At 56.5% G+C, this 22,975-nt stretch overlaps 1 protein-coding gene across 3 annotated transcripts in view; it reads left to right on the top strand.

Annotated features, from left to right (window-relative positions):
• RBM19 (RNA binding motif protein 19) overlaps window positions 1-22,975 on the top strand; it is a 153,003-nt gene that overhangs the window by 37,307 nt on the left and 92,721 nt on the right. For all 3 annotated transcript variants that reach the window (XM_047088170.1, XM_047088171.1, XM_047088172.1), the window contains exons 17-21: window positions 1,565-1,743; window positions 3,581-3,641; window positions 7,015-7,094; window positions 9,640-9,695; window positions 12,801-12,917. In XM_047088170.1, the coding sequence (XP_046944126.1) occupies window positions 1,565-1,743; window positions 3,581-3,641; window positions 7,015-7,094; window positions 9,640-9,695; window positions 12,801-12,917 (493 nt within the window). The remainder of the gene's footprint in view (window positions 1-1,564; window positions 1,744-3,580; window positions 3,642-7,014; window positions 7,095-9,639; window positions 9,696-12,800; window positions 12,918-22,975) is intronic.

Genomic DNA, 22,975 nt, shown 5'->3' with positions numbered 1-22,975 from the left:
GGAGGTTGGACCGACCCGGACACATTTCCTCATAGCAGGACTTCTCAGAGGTCACAGTGCTGTTCTCGGTCTTCCGAGGCTTCTGTCACCCCTGGGCGACCCTGAGCTGCGGCCACACATACCCGCCTGCTCATGCACAACCTCGTGTCTGCTCTTCCCTCTTCGTGAAATGCTGTTCCTTCTGAGTATGCGTGGCAAGAGGGCTGGGGGGACGGAAACGACAGCCCTCTGTGATCCTGGCCTCCAGAAACACCCCGGAGCACATCCTGTGTCCCCTTCCAGCATCGCCTCCCTGTGTGTGCGCCCCGAAATTGTGTGGACAGAACATGATTGGGCTTAGACTGTTTACTGTTTCATATCTTAATTTCTCTCATAATTTTTATATAATAAGCATCGTTCTGTGTCATTACACGTTCTTTGCAAACTTTTTTTTATTATTTTTCTTTAATTTTTTTTTAATGTTTATTTATTTTTGAAAGAGAGAGAGACAGAGCATGAGCGGGGGAGGGGCAGAGAGCAAGGGAGACACAGAGTTGGAAGCAGGATCCAGGCCCTGAGCGGTCAGCACAGAGCCTGACGCGGGGCTCAAACCCACAAGCCGTGAGATCATGACCTGAGCTGAAGTTGGAGGCTTAAGTGACTGAGCCACCCAGGTGCCCCAGCAAACATTATTTTTAATGAGCACGTATCATCCCAGCCTTTGGTAGCATTGTTCCTAGGGTCCTATTTATCAGTACTTAGTAGTTTGTGTCTCTCTTTTTTTTTTTTTTTTAAATTTTTCGATGTTGGGTATAACTCTGAACTTGTCTTGTTGCGGTAGATGAGGCGTGCTCGATATATGTGGCTCCCTGAAGTTCTGTATATTGGGAATTTTAATTGAACGTAACATCTCTTAGGTTCGTGGGGTATTTAGAGGGTTCTAACTTTTGCTCCCATTCTGTATTCTGTCATTTTTCCGGAAGTTTTGAGTCGTGTTTCAGTTTCAGAACTCGGCCGCGTGTTGTTTTGAGGTTTGTGGTTCCGTGAAACAGCTCTCGCAGCAGTTTATTTTGAAGTTTAAATTGACACGGCTTAGTCCAAGGCTCAGGCTTCTGGTCTGTGTCTCGTAGTCCTTTTTTCTTTAAATTTGCATATAAGTGTATCTATTTTGAAAGAGAGAGAGAGAGTGCAAACGGGGAAAGGGCAGAGGGAGGGAGAGCGAGCATCCCAAGCGGGCTCCACACTGCCAGCGCAGAGCAGAGCCCGACGCGGGGCTCGAACTCATGAACTATGTGATCGTGACCCGAGCTGAAGTCAAGAGTCAGACGCACAACTGGCCGAGCCATCCCAGTGCCCCGCCAGAGGCAGGATGCAGGACAGCCTCACCCCTTCCCCGTCTTCCCCCAGCCCCCTAAGAGTTGCTGGAACCCAGCGCAAGCTAGGAATTGGGGCCCCTTCCTGATTCCGCCCAGAGGCAGAACCCCTCTGATCTAGCACGTTCCGTGCTTTCGGCCCGGGGCTTAGACATTTAAGGGATTTCACGTTTAATGAATTTGTGTTTTTTGCGGGGGGCGGGGGGACCCAGTGCCAGACAACGAGACCCCGGAAGGTGAAAAGCCAACAGAGAGAGGAGCTGAGGACGCTCCAGCGAAAGGGGAAGAAGAGGAGGAAGAGGAGGAGGAGGAGGAGGAGGAGAGCCCCCCCGGGTGTACCCTGTTTATTAAAAATCTCAACTTCGCCACGACCGAGGAGACCCTGAAGGAAGTGAGTGATGGCTGCAAACGGGGCGGGGGTTGTGGGCCCGGGAGGCCGTCCGCCGACGTGGCGCCCAGGCTGATTCCGCCTGTGCGCGTGGCTCGTGCTGGTACGGAGTTGGACAACCAGCAGCCGGTCGCTTGACGTGCCTGCGGGGCTGTCCCGTGGACCCCTCACCAGGGCACCTGAGCAGCGGCCAGACCAGCCGAGGGGCCGGGAGGGACACCCCCCTACACGGAAGGGGGTGTCGTCGGTGCTAGCATTGTGCGTGCAGCAAACAGAGCCCCCGCCCCGGTTTTCTCTGGGGGGCTAACTACCCAAAGGCAAGCGTTAGCACCACCTCCTTGCCTGACGGGAGCATGCGGGAGACACAGGAATGAGTGAGGGACAGTCCTGCCCGGAACCCCTGGTTGGGGTGTGGGTTCTGCATTCTTGGGAGGGAGGCAGAGGGTGAAGAGGTGAGCATCTCCAAGCAGGTGTTTGGGAAACACCAAGCGGGGCCTGCCCTGAATGGGGTTGGGGGGCCTTCGGAAGGAATTGGCCAGAGACAAGCAAGTGGGGCCTCCAGTTCCAAAAGGTTAGGGTCTGCAAGCTCCCCCCACGGGTCTGAGAACCGCTTACGGGAAGACTCTCCGGTTCTGTGACCTGGGTTTGGCTCATTTTTTTTTTTAACTGCATAAGTCAGTGATGATCGGCAGTGACTATGATTGATTCCGGGGGAAAAAAAAAAAAAAGATGACCATAAGGATCGAACTAACTGACTTCTACAAGTTCTTTTGAGTTCTGAGATTCCACAGATAGATTCAAGAGGTTTCCACTGAGTCCCAGAGGCGGGAAGGTGGCTGCTGGGTGGGAAGGAGGCCAGCCTGCATCTGGAGGGAGAAACTGGGAGAAACTGGGAGACTGGGAAACTCGTCTCCTCTCTGGGGGAGACGAGGTCAGAGCCTCCACCCCGAGGCCATCTGGCCAAGGCTCTGTGATGTGGCCGTCCTCTTGCCGGTTAGAAGGGTGGCCACGGCAGAGGGCCCCGGGCTCACACAGCAGCCTCTCCAGGGCAAAGATTGACCAGACCAAGCAACTAGAAACCCAGCCTTGGGCTTTGCACTAGCCGCTCCTGAACCTGTTGTGGTTCGGTGTGAGTTTGCTTTTGTGAAGAGGCACGCACCAGCCGTGACGCTCGTTGCGAATAGGGCAGTGCGGCTTGCGGTCTGTGTTTCGTGCCCGGTCTGCCGGCTCTCCCGGGTCCGGGACGGGACTGTCATCGGGAATCGATTTTCCCCGGAAGATGCACCCAAGCTTCAGACTTAGGCGCGTCCTCAAGAAGTGAGGACTTCTGGAACGGGGAGTCCCGGCCAAGGCGATGCAGTCCAGGTTCCTCCCGGATAGATGCGAAGACTGGGCTCCAGCCGGTTCACAGTCCCAGGGCCACCAGCCCATTGGAGGCGCTGTCAGAAACAATATGCAGCCCGCAGGGCTCCCCTCGTGTTGCCCCGAGTTACGGGTCAGAACGCCTGGACGTGGATCCCGGTGTTAACGGCGCAACCCTGGCGAGCCCTTTGGGCTATCTGTGCCTCAGTTTCCCTATCTGTAAAATGGGGATGTCGGGAGAATCTTCCCGCGGAGTTGTTTTAGACATCTGCTTGGGACAAGCGAGATCATCTGAGTGCCTGACACTTGGATTAAGAGAGTCTGTAAATGTCTGCCCCTTAAGCACAAGCCGGGCAGGAATCACAGCCCTCTTGGGGCCCGTGGTCACATACGTGGCCTCCGTCTTTCGAGACGTGCCTGCACTGGTTGCAGGATTAGCCTGGACGTGCTGCTGATACACGTTGACGTTCCTTTCCAGGTGTTTTCCAGAGTGGGAATGGTGAAGAGCTGCTCTGTTTCCAAGAAGAAGAACAAAACAGGTATTCTTTACGAAACTGCATCCGGAAAGGATGATTCCAGAAGAACCCGGCGCTTTGGGTGGAGGGGCAGGGATACCGCCCGCTCTTCTGGTCTGAAGTGTTGCCCCCCTCAGACTCCCAGCGTCCCGCCTAAAATGGGCCCTCCTCTGTCCCGGGAGACTCCTGCGTCCCGTGGGGGCAGCCTTGCCCGTCAGGCTCTTTGCCTCCTTGGACTGGCCCGTGGTCTCACGGCATTTGATGGGCCACCAGGGTTGCCACTGTCCAGTAGCGGAAGCCTCTCCCTCCTCCCAGGACGTCTGGGCTCCGGAAGTTTCGTAGAGAATAGCAGGAAGGAGACCAGGCTTGGGCTTTCCCTCTTTGCTTCCAGAAGAAACAACCCAGACGTAGAACCTGTGGACCATTGACCACACTCCCCCCCCCCAGCCTGTGGGTGTCTGTGCCTTGCAGACAACCCTCATCTCCCCGTTACGCCTCAGCTGTTGGCTCGGGCCCTTGCTCCCCGCTTGTCCCTTCTCCAGCACCGGCTTCCTGCGCGTGACGGACAGGCCACACGTCCTTCCTTTTGCCCAGCCGTTCAGTCCCCTCCCTTCCGTCGGGCAAGATTTACAGGGACGCCACCTGAGTCAGTCAGAGCCGTGACCTGAGACACAGATGAGCTGGTGGGGCACAGCGTAGGGTGACGAGGGGCCGGGTCCCAGCACTGGCGTCTGCACGTCAGCGTGAGGCTGGCGGGTGGGGACGGCGGTGGCCAGCCGGAGCAGGTGCACAGAGGAAGGAGGCCGGAGGGGCTGCTGCCACAGGGCACTGTCCCTGCGTGTCTTTAGGGAGACACAGGAGATGCCCTTAGAAAGGCAGGCCAGCCCCGGGTCACAGGATGGCTCTTGGGCCCTGCAGAGGAGTCTGGGCTTTTCCCCAGAAGCGGGGGCAAGCCACGGCAGGAAGGTTTGAAGCAGACACGTGGCACAGACGTTCGGGAGGTGCTTGTGTTCGCCTGCCGTCACGGAGCGCCACAAACGAGGGGGCTGCAGCGACACGAGTTTGCCGTCCCACAGTTCTGGAGGCCGGAAGTCCAAGGTCAAGGTTTCGGCGGAGTGGTTCCTCGTGACGGAAGAGCCTGCTGCGGCCTTCCCCCATGGCTTGTAGGCGGTGGTCTTCATGCTCACGGGGGGCTCCCTTTGCCCGAGCCTGTCCTGTGTCCAGATGCCTCCCCCTTTGAAAGGGTACCAGTCATGCTGGGTGCCCTCACGCCCCCATTTTTCACTTGATCGTTTCCATAAAAGAGCCTTTCTCCAAATAAGGTCGCATTCTGAGATGCGGGGGCTTAGGCTTTCGACACAGGAATTGAGGGGGGGACCCAGTTCAGACCGTAACAACCTCTTCCCCAGGGGCCGCAGGGCTAGTCTGGGACGTAAGAAAGGCAGCTAAGCACCAAGTAAGTGATACGAAGGCTCGGTTTGCCCCGGCTTCGGGAAAGGAGGCGACCCCTGACTTCCAGGCCGGGAGCGGGTCCAGGAGAGCTGCCCCCCGCTGTGCCCGTGGGTCACGGTGTCGCCGTGCCGCTCTCTGCGGTCAGCCACGGTGGAGCCCGCCTCCACGTTCACCCCTCAGGAGCACTGTGGAGCCTATGTTGGAAATAGTTACCTGATCCGTCCGTGTTGCGGGCGCCTCTCACGACCCGCACTTAAGAGCCCGTGTTGGAAAGCCCTGCTCGACAGGGCTCATCCATCCATCACCGCGTGAGGGAACTCGGCCGCCTGTGTGCCAGGGAGGGGGCCGCAGGAGGCCGTGGAAAGCACCCTCAGCAGGTTGTCGAGGAGACATTTGTAAGGACGGGGCCAGATGCGATGGTGAGGGCTGAGCAGAAGGGACCCACGGGGAAGTTGAGGCAGAGGGGAGCGTCAAGCGGAAGAACCCCGTGAGCCCCAAGGGCCGCGGGGAGGGAGTGGCGTCACCCGTCACGGAAGCCGCCAGCACAGCCAGAACCATGCCGAGGCGGGGAGGGTGGGGGGCGCGTGGGAGGAAGCCGGACCCCCAACTTTTTCTTCTCCACCTGCCAGTCTCAGATCGGGGCTTCCCATTGGCTACACCCCACAGGAAGCCAGAAGGTCAGGGAGCCCAGGTGGTGCAGCCTGTGGAGGTCAGGCTCCCAGGGTAGGAGCCGGGCAGCGTCAGGGATCGGGTGACGGACTTGACTGTTAGTAGTTGCCTTTCACACGCTCCTCCGCGCCCTCCAAATATCCCGTGTGCACAGACCCCCACAGACCACCCTCGGCCTGGAGTCTCCCAGGGAGAGCTTTCCGGTGTCTGAGGTTGTCACAGGGTGGCCATGGCTGGCAGCCAACAGCTCACTCGGGCAGAGACTCCCTTCTGTGGCCCACAGAGCCGTGTTTGGACAACGCACGGGGTTTCCTGCTGCACGGGGGCCCCATTTGATAGCACGTGGCTGTGAATGGAAACACGGGCAAGCAGTGCCCCGGGAGGGGCTCGGGTCTCACAAACCGCACGGTAGATGCGAAGAAGGGACTGTTGTGTGGGTCGAAGGTGACGAGTCTCGATCCTCACTTGGACCCGTCAGATTCGAGCCAGTCCTCTGAGCTCCACTGTGAAAAAATGAATATACCTGCATGACATGCAGGGGAGATGGCACGTGTCCCATTCTGTGACATAGGGCAGGATGTAATTAGACACACGCCCTGTGAAATCTCTCCCCCCCCCCCCCCCCCCGCCGTCCACATGATACATAGGTACGTAACGCGCATGCATCTAAAGTCAGGAAGCAAACGTCCCCGATGCTTTTGAGCTCTCCCTCGCTCTCTGAACCCTTGCGCCTCACTACCTAGAAGTGGGGGACCAGATAGGTTCAAAGAATTCATCCGCTCTCCCTGTCCGAACTTGGTATCTGAAGCCCAGGACCAGCCGTCGTTGGATGGTCAGAAACACCTGTAAAGACTTAAGCCTCTGGTGCCTTTGACTTTCATGCGTATATCCGTCGCGTGCATTGTGTGTGGAAGCAGGGGACTGCCTAGGTAGGGACTGTGCAGCTTGTCACAGCAATGGTCATCCCTGTTCGTTCCTGCTCCCTCCCAAAGGCGGAATTCTATTAGGAAGTTAATTATCATGCCAATCATCTCTTAATTAATAGTCAGCTGGGCCTCAGGTGACGGCTATATAACTTCGTTGGCTGATTCTTCAAGATGACTGGTAATAAACGGGACACCAGGAGCTAAAATCTTTTCGGGAACGAAATGGGGTATGAGGAAGGGAGCAAAGAGGGGACGTCTAGGGGTCCGCCGGAGCCCCTGCCCTTGGGTTCGCGCTCTTTCTTCGCCTTTCTGCTCCCCCCACCTCACCTCTCTTTCTGACTCTCCTTTAGGAGAGCTGCTCTCCATGGGATTTGGGTTCGTGGAATACAGGAAGCCGGAGCAGGCCCAGAAAGCTCTCAAGCAGCTCCAGGTAAGGGTGGGGATTTCAGCTGAGATCCATGGAGGTGCTTGGTAGGTGGTGGGGGGGGGGGTGGGGGGGGGGCCGGGGCAGGGAGGGTGGAGGGCGGGGGTCCGGCCTGTCAACACTCCTGAAGTTAGCGAGAATGTGGGTAAGTCCACATTTTCTTGGCTCCCTTGCTTCCTCCAGTTCTCCAGGGCACTGTGGCCCAAGAAAAATTAAGAATCTTCTTCAGCCCTCTGTGGGTAGTGCGTTCACGAATCCACAGCTCTGTGCCAGATCTGGGGGAGGCTGGCAGAGTGGATCTCTGAATAAATACGCAAGACCAGGTCACGAGAAGTGCTTGGATGGAAATAAAGCAGGCATCGTGATGGGCAGAGAGGGTTACTTTACATTGTGTGAGGGAGGCCTCTCTGAGGAGGTGACCATTGAGCTGGTCGCTAATTGACAAGAAGGAGTCAGCTACACAAAGATCTAGAGGGGAAGCAGTCTAGGAGGAATACACAGCATGTGCAAAGGGTCTGAGGCAGGGATTCTGAGGTAGGAATGAGCTTAGTATGTTTGAGAGGCAGAAAGAGGCCATTGTGGCTGGAGTGGACCGTGTGTGGGCCCAGATCTTGTCAGCCTTTTAAGGACCGTGGAGTCCGGTGTAAAGGCAGTGAGATTCTGTCGGAAGGCTTGGAGCACTTTGGGGAAGGGACTGGTTTATGCTTCTGGACGGTCTCTCCCGCTGCTGTGCAGAGAGTGGATGACAGTGGGGCAGGTGAGAAACCACGGAGTCGTCCAGGCAGGAAAGGGTGTTGGCCTGGGTCGGGCGGAGGCAGGGAAGATGAGGACAAGAGGACTAGACTCTGAGGTGTTAGGACAGGGACTCCACACAGAACAGGACCTCCTGCTGGGCCCGAAGTGCAGGATCAGATCAGGCGCCTGGAACAGGAGGGAGCTGAGCTGGGACTGCAGGGAGCGGCACGGCCTGGGATGGGCTCCTCCCCCGTGAGGCAGGCCTCTGCCCGAGACCGCGTCCTCCACACTCTTCCCCGATGCCGCACATCCCAGGCCCTTTGGTGGCTTTGCGGGCAGGGAGCAGTGCCCTCCCTTCTTTCTGCAGACCCACTCGTTCCCTGCCGTCTTTGCTGACCCCTCATTCTGCAGGCCGAGCGCTCCTGACCGTGCCTGCAGGTCAGGCTTCTAGACCCAAGTCCCTGGAAGAGCTTCAGGGGGCCCAGGGACCCTTTTAAGCCGTATTCCGGATGTCCTATGTGCGCACCGGACAAAGAGGGCCTGGCCTGAGGCCAGGTGGCGTGAAGGTAAAGGAGAGCTGAATCGCTCCACGTGCATGGGAGCCTGCTCACCTTACCCGGCTCTCGTTCTCTCTCTGGCAGGTGCCCCTGGGCCAGGCACGGCTGGGCTGTTCTCAGGGTGGGAAGGGCACCCATAGGGGGCCCCCGCCCTGTCCCAGCAGAACTTCTGGCACAGGAGAGAGGCCCTGGGGGGTATAGGAAATGTAACCGGGCGCTTAGTTCATCTGATGGTTTTTGTAGGATTTTGAAGACCTTGCCCTTGGCTCAGGGCAGCTTCACGAAGGGCCGAGTTGGATTTGGGTAGGGTGACGGGGAGGTAACGCCTCCGGGGCCTCCGCTCTCTTGGAAAGCTCTGCTGTCTACCAGGGCTGCATATCCAGACACCCTTGGGGGCCAGCGGGCAGCGTGAGGGAGTGAGGGGGCAGGCATCACCCAGAGCAAAAGCTGGACGCTCGTGCCCTGTCGAGAGGGCGGCCGCTTCTTAGCTTCAGCCAGTCACGCCTCGTGGGGCGCCTCTCTGGCGTTTGATTTGTGTGTTGTTTTTCAAAGAGACACTGGCAGTCCAACTTTGTCATCGGGTGCCGCGTAGGCATTTAGCTGGCGTCGCCTCTGCACGTCCAGTGGTCCGTTCTCTGCCACGTAATGCAAGATTCTGTCGAACTCCACCTTGCACGTGTTGCGTTCCGTACCTCCCTGTGTGCGTACATGTGTGCACGTTGCCACAAAGAATCGTTTACACAGAACTACCCGTGCTGTGTCTTATGGGAGACTTAAGGGATTGTCGAGGGTAATTTTGCTAATACGCCAGTTTTGCCTTAAGGGACCCCCGTGAGAGCCTAGCATTCACTACACCTCCTCTGCGGTTTAGAATTTTTTTTCTTTTTTAAGCACACAGTCTAGCCTGAACTCTTGCTGCAAGCCGGACCAAAGGGGCTTGCTTTGCCTAAAAATGCTTACAAACGATGGAAAATTCGGTGCCCCTTGGTTGGCATAAAGGCCAAGGCCCACGCATGGCTCAAGAGGGCATTGGAAGGCTGGGTCTGTGTGACCACCAGCTGCTGTCTGGGCTCGGCCTGAGCCACCTCCAGGAGAAACTCTTCTCTGTCCTTGATTCCAGCTGGCCCCGCTGCCCGGGGATAGTCCCCCCTCTGAAGTTTCCTTTCCTCTCCGCTGACGCCCGCTCTGTTGGAGAGCAGCGGTGTGGGCGAGTGTTGCTGGGGAGACAGGGTGACAAGCTGTGTGGTCTTATCTCTTAGGGTCACATCGTGGACGGCCACAAGCTGGAAGTGAGGATCTCGGAACGAGCCACGAAGTGAGTCTTCATTGCCCCCTCTCTGCTCTCCCCCAGGCGGGTCCTTTCTGCTCTGGGGCTGGTGTATCGTCTTCCTGATTAAGGTGACGTCCCATTTGCCAGCTCCGAGGCCCGTTTCTGGGATGAACTGGGACCACTCCAGTCCTTTGAATAAATATTTAATGCACATTTGTCGTAATACGAGGAGCAGGAGCGGGAGGAACCAGCACATTCTGCTCATCTTGGTGTTATAAATAAACCAACAAAGAATTGCCAGTTGCTGGTGCTCTGGACGAGCCAGAGAAGCGATAAAACCTTGATGTCCAGCTTTATAGGGCTTTCTTTCCTGGAGCTGGACACCGGAGCCCAGAGACAGCCTCCAGTTAATTTGAAAGAGATTCAGTCAGTGTTAAGAGTTGGAGACTGACCAATCTGCCCGGTGGCCAGTTTCCTGAAGTAGTGTTTTAGTTTTTGGGTTTTTTAAAAAATATTTTTGGGGGGCAGAGCACAAGCGGGAGAAGGGCAAAGGGGGGACGGAGGCTCTGAAGCAGGCTCTGTGCCGACAGGGTGACAGCACAGAGCCCATGGTGGGGCTCGAACCCACGCCCCGTGAGATCATGACCTGAGCCGAAGTCGGACACTTAACCGACTGAGCCACCCAGGCGCCCCGTAAGATTTAGTTTTGTGCCTACGCTTCTACCCACTTGCATGTGTAAATGAGCCGATACGCCTGAGATGCCCCGAACAGTGCCCAGCACGTGACGCGCCCAGCACGAGTGTTGTTTTTATTGTCATTGTCATGATCGTCTACCAGCCCCGGGCGATGAAGTAACCGCCTCTAACAGTCCTAGGGCTGGTTTAAGATCTCTCTTTGGTAGTTTTCAGCAAGTTGGGCATTTGTTGTGGTCATTGAGCAGATTGGCTGTTGCTGCCTGGCCTCCAGCTGCTGCTTTTTCTTCCTTCTCTGTGTTTTCAATGCTACTTGGGAATCCAGCCCTCGGCCACCTCTGGTATTGTTCGCCCACCCGGTCTGTGCCATGGGAGCATCCTTGGGGAGAAGGCCCGGTATGGGAAGGGCTCCTGAGCTGGGATGGAATAGTGAGCACCAGGCATTGAGCCCCACGGCCTCGGGTTCTAGTCCAGGAGCTGCGTGACCTTGGGTGGCTGACTTTGCCTATGAACTAGTATGTGCTAACTAGAGGTTGTGCATGAAGCCTCTAGAACGTGCTTGGCACATGAGTACTCAGCCAACAGTGGCGATCTGTCTTTTCCATTCCCCATCTCGAAGGAGTCAAGCTAAAGTCACCTCACGAGCTTTCAGTCCCTCGCCAGTGTTGATTTAGTCATCCTTTTATTCAACAAACAAATTACGGAAAGCCCACTGCGTACCAGATACTCTGCCCAAGTGCCAGGAATGGGGTTTCCTGGTGGTGTTCACGGTCTAGGGCAGCATAATTGATAGAACCTTCTACAATAGTGGGATTCTTCGATCATGTTCCACATCTGTGCTGTCCAGTATGGCAGCCACTTACTCACGTGGCATTTGAACACGTAAAGGTGGGGAGTACAGTTGTGTTAGTCATCTGTTGCTGTGTAACAGAGTATCCCAAACAGCTTAAAACAGCAAACACTTATTATTTCATCGTTTCCGAAGTCAGGAACTTGGGAACAGTTTAGCTGGGTACTTCTGTCTCCGGGTCTCTCAGGAGGTTTTGTTGGTCAGGGCTGCAGTCTCATCTGAAGGCTCCTCTGGGGCTAAAGGATCCGCTTCCAAAATGGCGCCCACACGTGGCTGTTGGCAGGAGACCTCAGTTCCTCACCACGCTGGCCTCTCCCTGGGATTGCATGAGGGTCTTTACAGCACCACAGCCCATTTTCCACAGAGTGAGTGACCCAAAGGACAGCAGGAAGGAAGCGGCAGTGTCTTTTATGACCCGGTCTCAGAAGTCACCATTGCTTCGGTCTTCCGGTCACGCAGACCTGCCTGATGGAGCACGGGAGGGGACTGCCCAAGGGCGTGAATACCGAGAGGCAGGGATCTGTGGGGACCATCTTGGAGGCTGGCTATCCCAGCAACTGGGGAGTTGAGTTTTGAATTTTGTTGCTTTAACGTAGACTTAACCGGCCGTATGTGGTTTGAGGCTACCATATTGGACAGCACAGTAAAGGGAAACATGAACGATACGTAATACGCGGTCAGGTGGTGGTGAGTGCCAGAAAGAAAAGCAAAACTGGGGGTGGGGGAGGGGGCGTTGCTGCTTTAATGGGGGGCCTTCGAGGAGGTGACGTGAAGCAGATCTGAGAGAAGTGAGGCAACACAGTCGTCTTTATGACGACAGCTGCCGTTTATTGAATGTTTGGCCCATGGGGGGCACCACGCAGTGTCTGACAGGCCCTCAAACGGTATGACGAGGCCGGCACTCTTTTTAGGCCCATTCTGCACTTGAGGAGGCTGAGGCCCGGAGAAGCCAAATTACCTGCCCAAGATCACTCAGCTCCTATGCAACCCACTTGGCTTCCACACCCTGATCGTTCACTCCCCACTCACGACCCCGCGTCGCTTTGACGCAGTGGCAGGTTGCCCAGGGCGAGCAGGGGCCCAGGTGAGGTGGGAGGGCGTTAGAGACGGCCTTGCGCCCCGGGATGAGCTTCCGCTCCCACCCCTGGCCCGTCTTCAGGGCTAGCAACTGCTCCGGGCCTGTGGGCGAGGCTCTTGGGGCGTGTACCGGAAAGTCTCACATAAGACCTTTGGGCCATCCGGGGTCTTTCCACATCTGGAAGGGGACAGTAGAGACTGGGTGGGGTGAGGAGCTGGCCTCACCCTTCTCAGGGTTCCTCTCGCCAGTCCCTGATAGCCCCCGCGTCTCTCAGACGACGGGCAGGAGAGACCCAAGGGCGGGTGTGCTGACCGGGTGTCCACAGCCATCTTGAGAGGAAGATGGTTATGCTCCGAATCACCCAGGGGAGACCGCCTTCCCCCTTTTCATCTCTGCCTCATCCACCCCAACTCCTTGAATCTCTCACCTGCCAAGAACATCAGCTCTTGGAGGGAGGGTGAGGGGGTTAGCGTAGGCCAGCAGCTGCCCACACCCCAGATAACTCGAACCTTCTCCCCTAATCGTCTAGGCCAGCTCTGACGTCCGCTCGGAAGAAACAAGTGCCCAGAAAGCAGACGACCTCAAAGATCCTGGTGCGCAACATCCCCTTCCAGGCCGACAGCCGGGAGATCCGAGAGCTCTTCAGGTGAGCAGCTCTCCTTCTGTCCACCGGTTGGCATGTGGTGGGGGGAGCCTGCTGGAGCCTTGGCAGGTGGCCTTCGGGTCCTTGATGGCTCCACCGCAGGCCGGCCCAGTGGTCTTTCAAAGGTCATCTTTTGGCCGCCTTTGATTTATCTCTCTTGAACTCGTGCGCCGTGAACACTATGCAGAGAAAACTCGAAACAGCCAGGCCTCCTCCCCCAGAGGTGAGACAGAAAGAGAGGGCGGCTGGTGTTCTCTGTCCCCACCCGCAGCAGGATGGGGCGGGGGCCCTGGTGGCCGAGGCTCAGCATCTGTCTGAAACTCTTCCGGCCAAGTCATTCCTCTGGGTTTAGCCAGCGGCTCTCCACCCTGGTGGTGTTTTCGAGTCACCCGGTGACTTCCATAAACATACCTTTGCTCAGGCCCCGCCCCCGTGGAGTTGGATTCTGTTGGTCGGGGGTGGGGCCCAGACATTGGTGTTGTGATCAAAGCTCCACTGGGGATTCTACTGTCCAGCCAGAGTTGGGCACCACTGTCTACATTGCTGTCTACGGAGAGACACTGTTTTGAAATATGGATGAATCCCCTGAATAAATAGTGCAGTCCGGCAACAGATGCCAGCATAGGGTCAGAAACGCTAGGCACTGGGACCCGGAAGGACAGGCGGGGGGCGAGGTACTGACAGCAGGAAGGCCAGTGGTGATGCTGTGCAGGAAGGCAGATTGAATCAGACCAGTTTCCCTATGTTTTGAAAGAAAAACCGGCATTCCAGATTTTTAGGGGGAGTAAGCTGGCAACTAATTTACTTTCTAAAATACAAACAGTGCAGGACAAAGTCTGGCTGTGGCCAGATAGAGCCCAAGGGCCACCACTTTGCAACAACCCCTGTGCTAATGCGTTACACCGTTCGGCCTTGCAGATTAGTTAGGTACCACCTAGAAGGAAGCCCTGGATCAAACATCTTTATGAACGGGCGTAACAGGAAGACGTTTAAAGCCAAGACCCTCCCTGGGTGTGGGGTGCTGGGTGGCCCAGGGAGAGACAGTCTCGCCCTCGGAGTGTAACGGCAGGTGGACCAGATCGCCGGGGGCTCCCGGGCCTGCAGGGCCCGGAGAGCTATGTCCCTGTTTGAATTATCAGTCGGTATCTTACTGATGATATCACCTCACTGAAGTCAACTGTGGATGCAAAATATAAATCCCATATTTGGGGGACTAGACAGAAGTACCTTTGTGTGAATCTACCTCTTTGCCCTCTCACCCGATTTAAAGAGTAGGGAACCATTTACGGGATCTGCTTCAAAACTCCTCACCTCCGCCCTCCTTCTCACCTCCGTTCTAAATTGTACGCTGAACGTGCTGTTCGTTCACAGACGTGGTTTTGCTGGCTCTGGTGCAGACGCCGTTTTCGGACGAGTGGGGTCTTAGCTGTGATCCCAGGTCCCCTGCGTGGCAGTAACAGCCTGGTGAGGTGGGGTCACGACCTGGGGGCACGTTTTCCATTTCCCTGCACCCAGGGAGAGGAGTACGCATCCTCAGCCTCGCACGCCGGCTCGTTTTAACGGGCTCCTGCTTGTGAAAGAGAGTCCAATTTAAGACCTGTCAGATCAAAACAGGATTGCCGCAGACAGCACGTGTTGATCAGGAAATAGCATCCCGCCGAAATGCCAGTTCCACTTGGTGCCGCAGCCTGTTTGGGGTGACACTTACCCAGGGAAACAAAAGATCCGCTCGGAAAGGGAAGAGCGCTTTGTTTGATCTCTCGTTTTATATTTATTTTGCGGAGACAGGGAATTAGCGTCCACGGAACGTAATTACGCGCGGTGTCTCTTCCCCCTGCCATTGTTCCGATGGTAGCTTTCACCAGCCCTTGGAAACGGAAAGCCACCGCGGAGGGCTCACCTTGCTTTGTTGTGCTCTGGGGCTGGGGGGGTTGAGGCCGTTCCCGGTGGCGGGCGGCAGGGGGCGCTGTGAGCCTTCTCAGGGGGGACTCCGCTCGTCCTGGAAACCACAGACCCGATTTCAGACAAAGCCAGCAGCCGGCAAAGGTCAGAGCCAGGGGAGGATTTCGGGGCCTTAGGGGAACCAGTCTGGTCCATTTTGCAGGCGGGTTTTGCAGGCTTGTCCTGCCGGGTGCGATCAAGAATCCCAGCTCGCTCCGATGGGGCCCTCGCCGTGTGTTGGGCCCCAGCTGCGCGTCTGCCCCGTGCAGCGTCTCCTTTAAGCTGCGTAACCGCCGTGTGGAGGAGGGAGGCTGTTTGTTACCTGTTTTGCACCCGGAAGGATGCTGGAGACCTGGGCAGATAAAGCGTCCTGCTCAGAACCTGCAGCTGAGCCAGGACTGGGATTTCAGCAGTCTGACCCAGAGCCGTGGCTCGGAACCGCTGCCCTCTGCAGCCTGTCGTCCTCCTCCCGGGTCCAGAAGGACACTGCCCCCTAGATCACGTTGGTGGCACCATTGTCCCGCGAATGTGTCGTTCGCACCAGCCACGGGCCTAGGTGTTGGGCCGGCAGCTGTTTCAGGAGAGATGGGCGCCTCCCCCCGAGGAGTTCACTGGGGAGGACCAGGGAGCAAAGCGACGGTGGCAGTTGGACAGTGATGCTCCTGTGGCACGAGGGAGTGCGCGTAGGGCCGCGGGAAAGCACGGTCATGTTCTCAAGCGCACCTGCTGGGGGGCGGCAGCTCGCCCACTCTCCCCGGCCTCCCGGGGCCCTGCACGTGACCCTGGGGCAGCACCTGCCCGCGCCCTTCCTGGGGGCCCCCAGCCGTGCAGTGGCAGGGTCCCCCCCGCCCACACCACCCCACAGCCCCTTGAATCCAGTACCCTGAGGCACTGCGGACCCGGATCCCTATGGGATCATCATCTGGGACGGTTCGCGGCTGGCCCTTCAGAAAAGTCAGAGTGGACACAGCAGTGTCCCCCCCTGCCACCTTTTTGGGCCTCCGCTTCCCCTGGCACCAGGTAACAGCGGCCCTGCTGGTAGCATTTGGGGTAATTTATGACGATGCTACAGCAAGAACGTGTTTGTTACCGTGAAGTATAGTTTCCGAGCCCAACCTCTGTGCCAGGCTCTGCGTTACTACAGGTCCGTTTCCCACAACGGCCCCGCGGAGTGGTGTTGCCTCCGTTTCCCAGGGAGGAAACGGGCTCCCCGGCTCCAGATCCCGCCACTGGGCCATCTGCCGGCCCCACCGGCACCCAGCAGCTCCCGCACCACGTGACCGCCTCGTGGGCTGTTGGAAGGGTTAAATGAACGTCTGCTTATGGAGAGCGTAATACAGGGCCAGGGACGGAGTAGGTGGTTAATAAACATTAGCGCTGGTTGTCAAATAGCATGAAACTGGGGGCGCCAGGCTTTGAACCCAGGGCCGGTCTGACTCTCGACAGAGCTGATGTCTTCGATGGCACTGCAGACCCTTGACGGTCTCCTGTGGCATTTTCTTACTGGTTCGCCTCCTTTCCCTGAGTCTGCCTTCCTGCCTGGTGATCCTCTCCCCCTCCAGCTGGCCCTGGGCCAGAGAGAGTCAGTACTGGGGGACGGACACTGGCCTCTCTACTCCGTAAGGGACACACGGAAGACAAATGGGGATCCTCCGGACCATGCAAGCGTGTGCTGGCACGCAGGGACCAGACTCCTCACCCCACAGCCAGAGCGGGGGTGAACGCAGCCCCCGGCTCACGCTGTGGTGTGCACAGCCTTAAACTAGCATCCGTTCCGGAAGAGGAAGGGTGTAGACTGGCTTCCCTTCCCGTCTGGGTTTGCTCTGGCGGAGGTAGGTGTGTGTGCACGTGTATGTGTGTGAACAAAGCCTGGATTTGAAGGTCCCTGGGACAGAGGGTGGTTCCGAGAACAGCCCCACAGATAGGGCCTAAGTCTGAACCCCAATTGAAGCAGGTGCTCAGGGCCCCCCAGCCTTACACATAAGCGCATGTGCGGAGCCATGGGATTTGACGGACGGGTCGTGTTCCCACCCGAGTTTCAAGCGATGGCCCCGAGTTAGCACCACCCTGGAGAACGAGGTGGTGATGCTCTCAGCACCCAGGAGGCGTGGGGCACCGGGCCGGCCACATCTCAGGCGCCCGCGTCATCGGTGCATCTTCACTGTAGCCCGGTGTGCTGCAGCTCTTGGACCCGTTTCCTGGGGCCCAGAGAGGAACAGGGGCTGTTTCTAGCAGGACCTCGGCTCGCCCGTTTCTTCTGTACCCAATGGGCGGCCTTGGTTTGAGCGTGGGCTCTGGAAGGCAGTGATCCTCTGGGAAGGAGGTCCTACAAACACGGCTGGCTTTGGGAGCACGTGACCCGTGTGGCCCCGTGTGGGTGTTCAGTGTCCCTTTCCCCCACCCCAGACTGCAATCTTGGACACTCTGGTCGCTGCTGTGTCTACGGGTCCCTGGTACATAGAGGGTGCTCAATAAATGTTTGCTAAGCACATAGGTGAGCGTTTGCTAAGCGCACAGGTCCAACTGCGCCAAGCCTTCCTCGTTGGAATCCTGAGGGAAAGGGTATGTGAGGCACAGAGAGGTTAGGGAATTTGCCCAGGGCCACACAGCTCTGCAGTGGCACCGCCTGGTCTCCCTCACTTTGGAGCCCCTCCTACCCCCTTGAAACTGTCCCCAAGGGCCAGGGATGTTGGGTGGGAGCTGCTGGCGGAAGTGCTGCCTCAGGTGAGCTGGGGCAGCGGCTACGGGCTACAGGTGAAGAGCCTCTTCCCCCCCCCCCTTTTGGTGATTTTGTACTCAGAGGTGTGAACCACCTGCTAGGGGTGGGAATGGGTGAGCTCCCAACAGGTGTCTGGGGGCCTTAATTCCACAGCTTGCGTCTCCTGTCCGCGCTGCACCTGTTGCGCCCGCTTTGTGGACGGGGTCCGTCCTCTCTCCTCCTCATTTCCTCTCGCAGCGACCGTGACCGTGGAGGGAGGGCTGCGGAACAGTGCGCCTGCCAAGTTCCCCTGACCTCCTCCCTCACCCGAGCGAGGGATCACTGCCTGATGGGCTCCTGGTTGTCAGCGGTACTTTCCCGAAAGCAGGGAGCCAGGATCCCTGTAGTCTGCTCTTCTCGGAGGTTCTGGACGGATGGGGCCTCTTCCTGTTCACCAGGCTCCACGGGGGAGGAGCTCTGTTAAGGCAGCCTTGGGGTCGGAGAAAGGGCGTGGGGGAGAGAGAAAACCTCCCTTCAGAAAGGGAGGGGGTAAGGAGGCTGTCTCTCCCCATGTAGGTCATCCCCCCCCCCCACACACACACACGCACAGCCCTCCAGGGAGCCCCTAGATGGAGGCCACCGCGTCCCTCACCCAGATCCGGCCACACTCCTTCCTTCTCACACCGTCTGGCCGCTTTCACACCCCGCAGCAGCAGAACTGAGTAGCTGCGTCTCAGACCTAGCGACCTGCGAGCCTGTAAAATACTGACTGTCCGGCCCTTTATGGGGTAAGTTTGCTGATCCCTAGACTAAGCTAACCACAGGGCTTGCGCGGAGATGGGGCACGCCCTAGAGGTTTGGGGCATTGTCTTCTAGTATTAATTACCCAGACGTGGTATTTTCTTCTTCCGCTTTTGATAAAACACGGAGACCTTACAGGTAGAGCTGTAGCCCCGTGGCCCCCGTTGGCCCCCGTTGGCCCCCGTTGAGCTTGAGACGTGAGGTCCCAGAGAGCTGCTGTGTTCACCTCTGCAGCCCACCTCCTCGCTCTGACCTGTTTTCTCATCGGGGCACCCCTGCTCCTCCTGGTCTGCCAAGGTCTTTGTGGTTTAAGAGTACTTCTTAGAGCAGTTTCAGGTTTAGAACCCCACTGAGAGGAAGGGACAGAGTTTGCGTAGGCCTCCTGCCCCCACCCACATAGCCTCCCCCATCATCAACACCCCCCCCACCAGAGTGGCAAATTTCTTATATTTTCTGAACCTCCGTTGACACGTCATTATCACCCCAAGTCTGTGGTTTGCATTAGGGTTCATTCTTGATGGTATATGTTCAGGGCATTTGAACAAACGTGTAATAACGTATATTTGTCATTATAGTGTCATAGACACTGTTTTCACTGCCCTAAATGTCCTCTGTGGTCTGCCCGTTCATCCCTCCCTTCCCCTTTGCTGAGGTTTCGAAGGGTGGTGTGAATGCATTCATTCATTCATCGATTCATGCGTTCTTAACTGAGCTGGGAGCACCAGCCATTAAATTCAGGGCCCACCCAGATCTAGTATGACCTCCCCTTACCTTGATCACATCTGCAAAGACCCTATTTCCAATAAGATCCCATCCACAAGCTCTGGCAGACATGGATTTGGGGGGCACGTTTCGCCCAGTACAGGGTGTCTTAGACAGGGTGGTCAGGAGAGCCTTGTCTGAGGAGGGGACCTTCTCGTGGGGACCTGTGGCTATGAAGGGGTGAGCTGCATATAGACGTAGGGGTGGCAGGGGCTGTGCCCCCGGTCGGAATGAGCCTGGCCCTGGAGGGGAACGGGCAGGGTGAGCAGAGGGACGATGCTGAGATGAGAAGAGTGGACGGGGCACGATCTTGTGGGCCATGATGAGGGCTGTGGATGGTCGTTCAACTTGTTACTCAAGTGTGACCAGCGGCCAGCTCAAGAAACAGGACAAGAGCGTGCCCGGTGCCCCCTTCCAGTCACCGCCCCACCCACTCGCTGCCCACCACTGTCCTGACTTCTAAAAACATGTATTTGTGCTGCCTGTTTTTGGTTTTTTGTGTAAATGGCATCATCACGTATACACTTTTGGTGTTGGTCCTGTCTGCTCAACATCTTTCATTGTGAGATCCTTCTGTGTTTTAATGTTACCATGATTTGTTCATCCTCAGTGTTGTATGGTGTTCCATCGTGTGAATATGTTGAAATACGCTTATCCATTTTCCTGATGAGCACTTGGGTAGTGTTCAGGTTTTTGGCTGTTTCCAATAAAGAACGCTTCTGCGAGCATCCTCGCATATGGCTCTGGTGACCCCGTGCACACGTTCCTGTAGGGTGTCCGTGCGGGAGTAGAATTGCTGGGTCACGGGATGTGCACGTTTCAGCTCTAGTAAATCTCTCTATCGGGTTTCCAAAGAAACTGTCAGTTTGCATAAACTGTCAGTTTGAATGATCCAGTTGCCCCGGGTCCTTGCCAACACTTGGTAGTGTCTTTCTCTCTTAGCCATTCTGGTGGGTGTATAATGGCATCATTGTATCGTGGTTTTAATTTGTACTTCCTTGGTAGCTAAGGAAGTTGGATGTTTTGTCATGTGCTTGTGAGCATGTGGTCTACTCTTGTGGAATGCCTGTTCAAGTCTCCTGCCCATTTTTCTAAAAATCGGGTTGTCTCATTTTTTTCTTATGTTTCTAATTACTTCTGACATAACTTTTTGTATTTTGGTTTCAAGTCCTGGGGTGGGTATATGGTTGCCAGCCCCTCACTCTCCCGTTCTGTGGGTGTCTTAATGGTGTCCTTTGATGAGCAGAGGGCTGTTAATTTTAACATTGTCCGCCATTTTCTACCTTCGTGGTTAGAACCTTTCACGTCCTACTAGCTAACCCTCCCTCCTCCAGGCTCATGAAGATAGTCTCCTATTTTCCTCCAAAAGCTTTGACCTTTCCCATTTAGGTACGGAGTCCAGCAGGAATCGGTTTTTGCATATGGCGTGAGGTAGAGATCAAGGTACGTTCCCCAAGTCGGTTGGCCCAACATCATTTATTGTGAAAACCATTCTTTCCCCTCTGCTGTGCAGTATTGACTTTGCCATAAATCAGATGACCGTGCACGTGAGGGTCTGCTTCTGGACTCTCTCATCCGCTTCTCCGGTCTATTTGTCTATCCCGTGTGCCAATACGCCCCGTCTTAATTACTGTGGCTTTGTGAGTAAGAGCTTGATATCTGGTGTCTTTGTTCTTCCCCGATTGCCTTGACTGTTCCCGGCCCTTTGCACTTCAGGCCTTTGTGTCTGAATAATAAATAAAGAATATTCCACCGCCCCGAGAGCCGGGGGGGAGTGGTCGGTGACTTACACTTGTAAAAAGAGCTTGAGAAAAGAGGGTCAGAGCCGGTGTGAGGGGCCAGAGGTGATCGTGGTTTGGACCTGACGTCGGCAGTGGAAGCAGGCGGGGGTGCGTTTGCAAACTCCCGCTGTGGCTTACTGCGGACGGTGATGGAGACAGGAGTGGAGGACAGCTCCTCGAGGCATCGAGGGTCCTAAGTGACTGCGGATCACGGGCCACGTCTGGGGGAGGGGCAGGGCAGCATGAAGGAGGCGTCAGCCCCACTCCCCGCGCCTCCCTTTGCTCGCCCATGATGGGTCGCACGTAACCACTGGCCACGGTGGTGGTGCCAGGGCCACGCTTCTCAGTTGACCCGTGCAAGCACACGTACGGGCTTGGGGGCTTCCGGTGAGCACTCCCTTCGGGAACAGCTCTGATTCCCTCGCGGATGTCAGCCGCAGCACCGACGTTGCTGCATCGACATTTCCTTACTGGCACTTTCTGTGCCGTGGGAGGGAGGCGCTGGTGACGATTCCCCCCCCCCCCCCAGCCGTTTGCACAGCTCCTTACAGAGGGCGCTGCCAGGGCCTGAAGTGCTCCAGTGCTCACGATTTCGCTCGTTCCTCCCCCGACGAGCCCCGGGAGCCAAAGCTGAGGCACACGAGGCAGATGGCTGCCCGGCCATAAAACCCCGAGCAAGTCGCAGAGTCGGATTCACACTCCCCGTTCCTCCCTTTCTGTGCAGCCTCTCCCACTACAAGTTCCAGGGACAGAGATGTGCCTTCTTAACCCTTTCCTGTACCCATTTGGCACGTGTGTTAAGTTCTTTCGCTACGCCGGTCTTCGGCCGTCATCGCCGTGAGATTCCCCGCGTCTGCGATGCTCATTAGGGCCAGTGCGCAAATACTTGGCCTGGGCTTTCTGGGAGCCGGGCCGGCTCCTGCCCTCAGGATCGCTGCATTCAGAAAGATGATGCCAGCTACTAGGCGGGGACTAAAAAATGCCAAGGAATCCATCCTTCCTCCAAGAGAGTGTCCCAAAGACAGATGTAGGAGTCCTTGCCGAATGTCTTTTTATTTAGAAAGAAGTTCTGGGGTTCCCAGTGGACCCCAGGGTTCGTGTTAGCCAGCTGTGGGGAACAGAGCTTGACAGAGTCACCTGGCCCAAGTCCCGGGTGTCCCAGGTGTCCCAACCACTCTGTGGCCTGGCCGCCTCTTGAACCCAGCTTCCGACGTGCGCCAGCTTGCTTTCGGAGGGGGCATGGGCGAGGCTCTATCCTGTTAGATAGGCCAGCCAGCCTACACAGGCGTGCCCGGGAGGGGACTGCTGATAACCCTCAGCAGATGTTCCCAGGGATCGGACGTGTGCTCAGAGTAGCAACGGGTAAATATATATACACACCCATCAGAACATCTAGACGAGGTTGTGGAGAAACCGGACCATTCCCGCAGTGCTGGCGGGAACATGAAATTGTACAGCCACGCGGGGAGAATATGGGCACTTTTTTCCGAACTAAACACGCACTTCCCATGCGACCCAGCAGTGACACCTCTGTGCACGTGCACCAGAGAAATGGGAACTGAGGCACACGTAAAACCCTGCACATGTGCCCATCCACTGATGAGTGGACAACCCATGTGCGGTCTGCGGGGTGTTACCCTGCGTGAACAGGAATGCACACTGACATCACCCACACCATGGCTGGACCTTGAAAACCTTGTGCTCGAGAGAAGAAGCCGGTCCCCAGAGACCACGCATGGCATAATTTCATCTAAGTGAAATGTGCAGAGGAGATAAATAGAGAAAGAAAGTAGATGAGTGTGTCACTTAGGGATAGGGAGAGGGGTCGGAGAGTGATAGCTCAAGGATCGGGGGCTTCTTTCTAAGCCGGTGAAAATTTTCTCCGTTATGGTGGTGATTTCACAACTCTGAGAATATGCTAGAAACCATTGAATAGTTGGATTGCCTGGTATGTGAATCGTATCTCAATAAAGCTACTACAGAAGGAGGGGAGGAAAGAGAGGAGGGAGGGAGGAAGAAACCTGTATACAGATGCACACAGCACTTCATTCATTATATCCAAAACCCAGAAACCACCC

Source organism: Lynx rufus, unplaced genomic scaffold (assembly GCF_022079265.1).
Source record: "Lynx rufus isolate CCGP_SWC_20201006 ecotype Redwood Valley unplaced genomic scaffold, mLynRuf1.p SCAF_24, whole genome shotgun sequence".
Lineage (NCBI taxonomy): Eukaryota > Metazoa > Chordata > Mammalia > Carnivora > Felidae > Lynx > Lynx rufus.
This window is presented reverse-complemented; position numbering and strand designations above follow the sequence as displayed.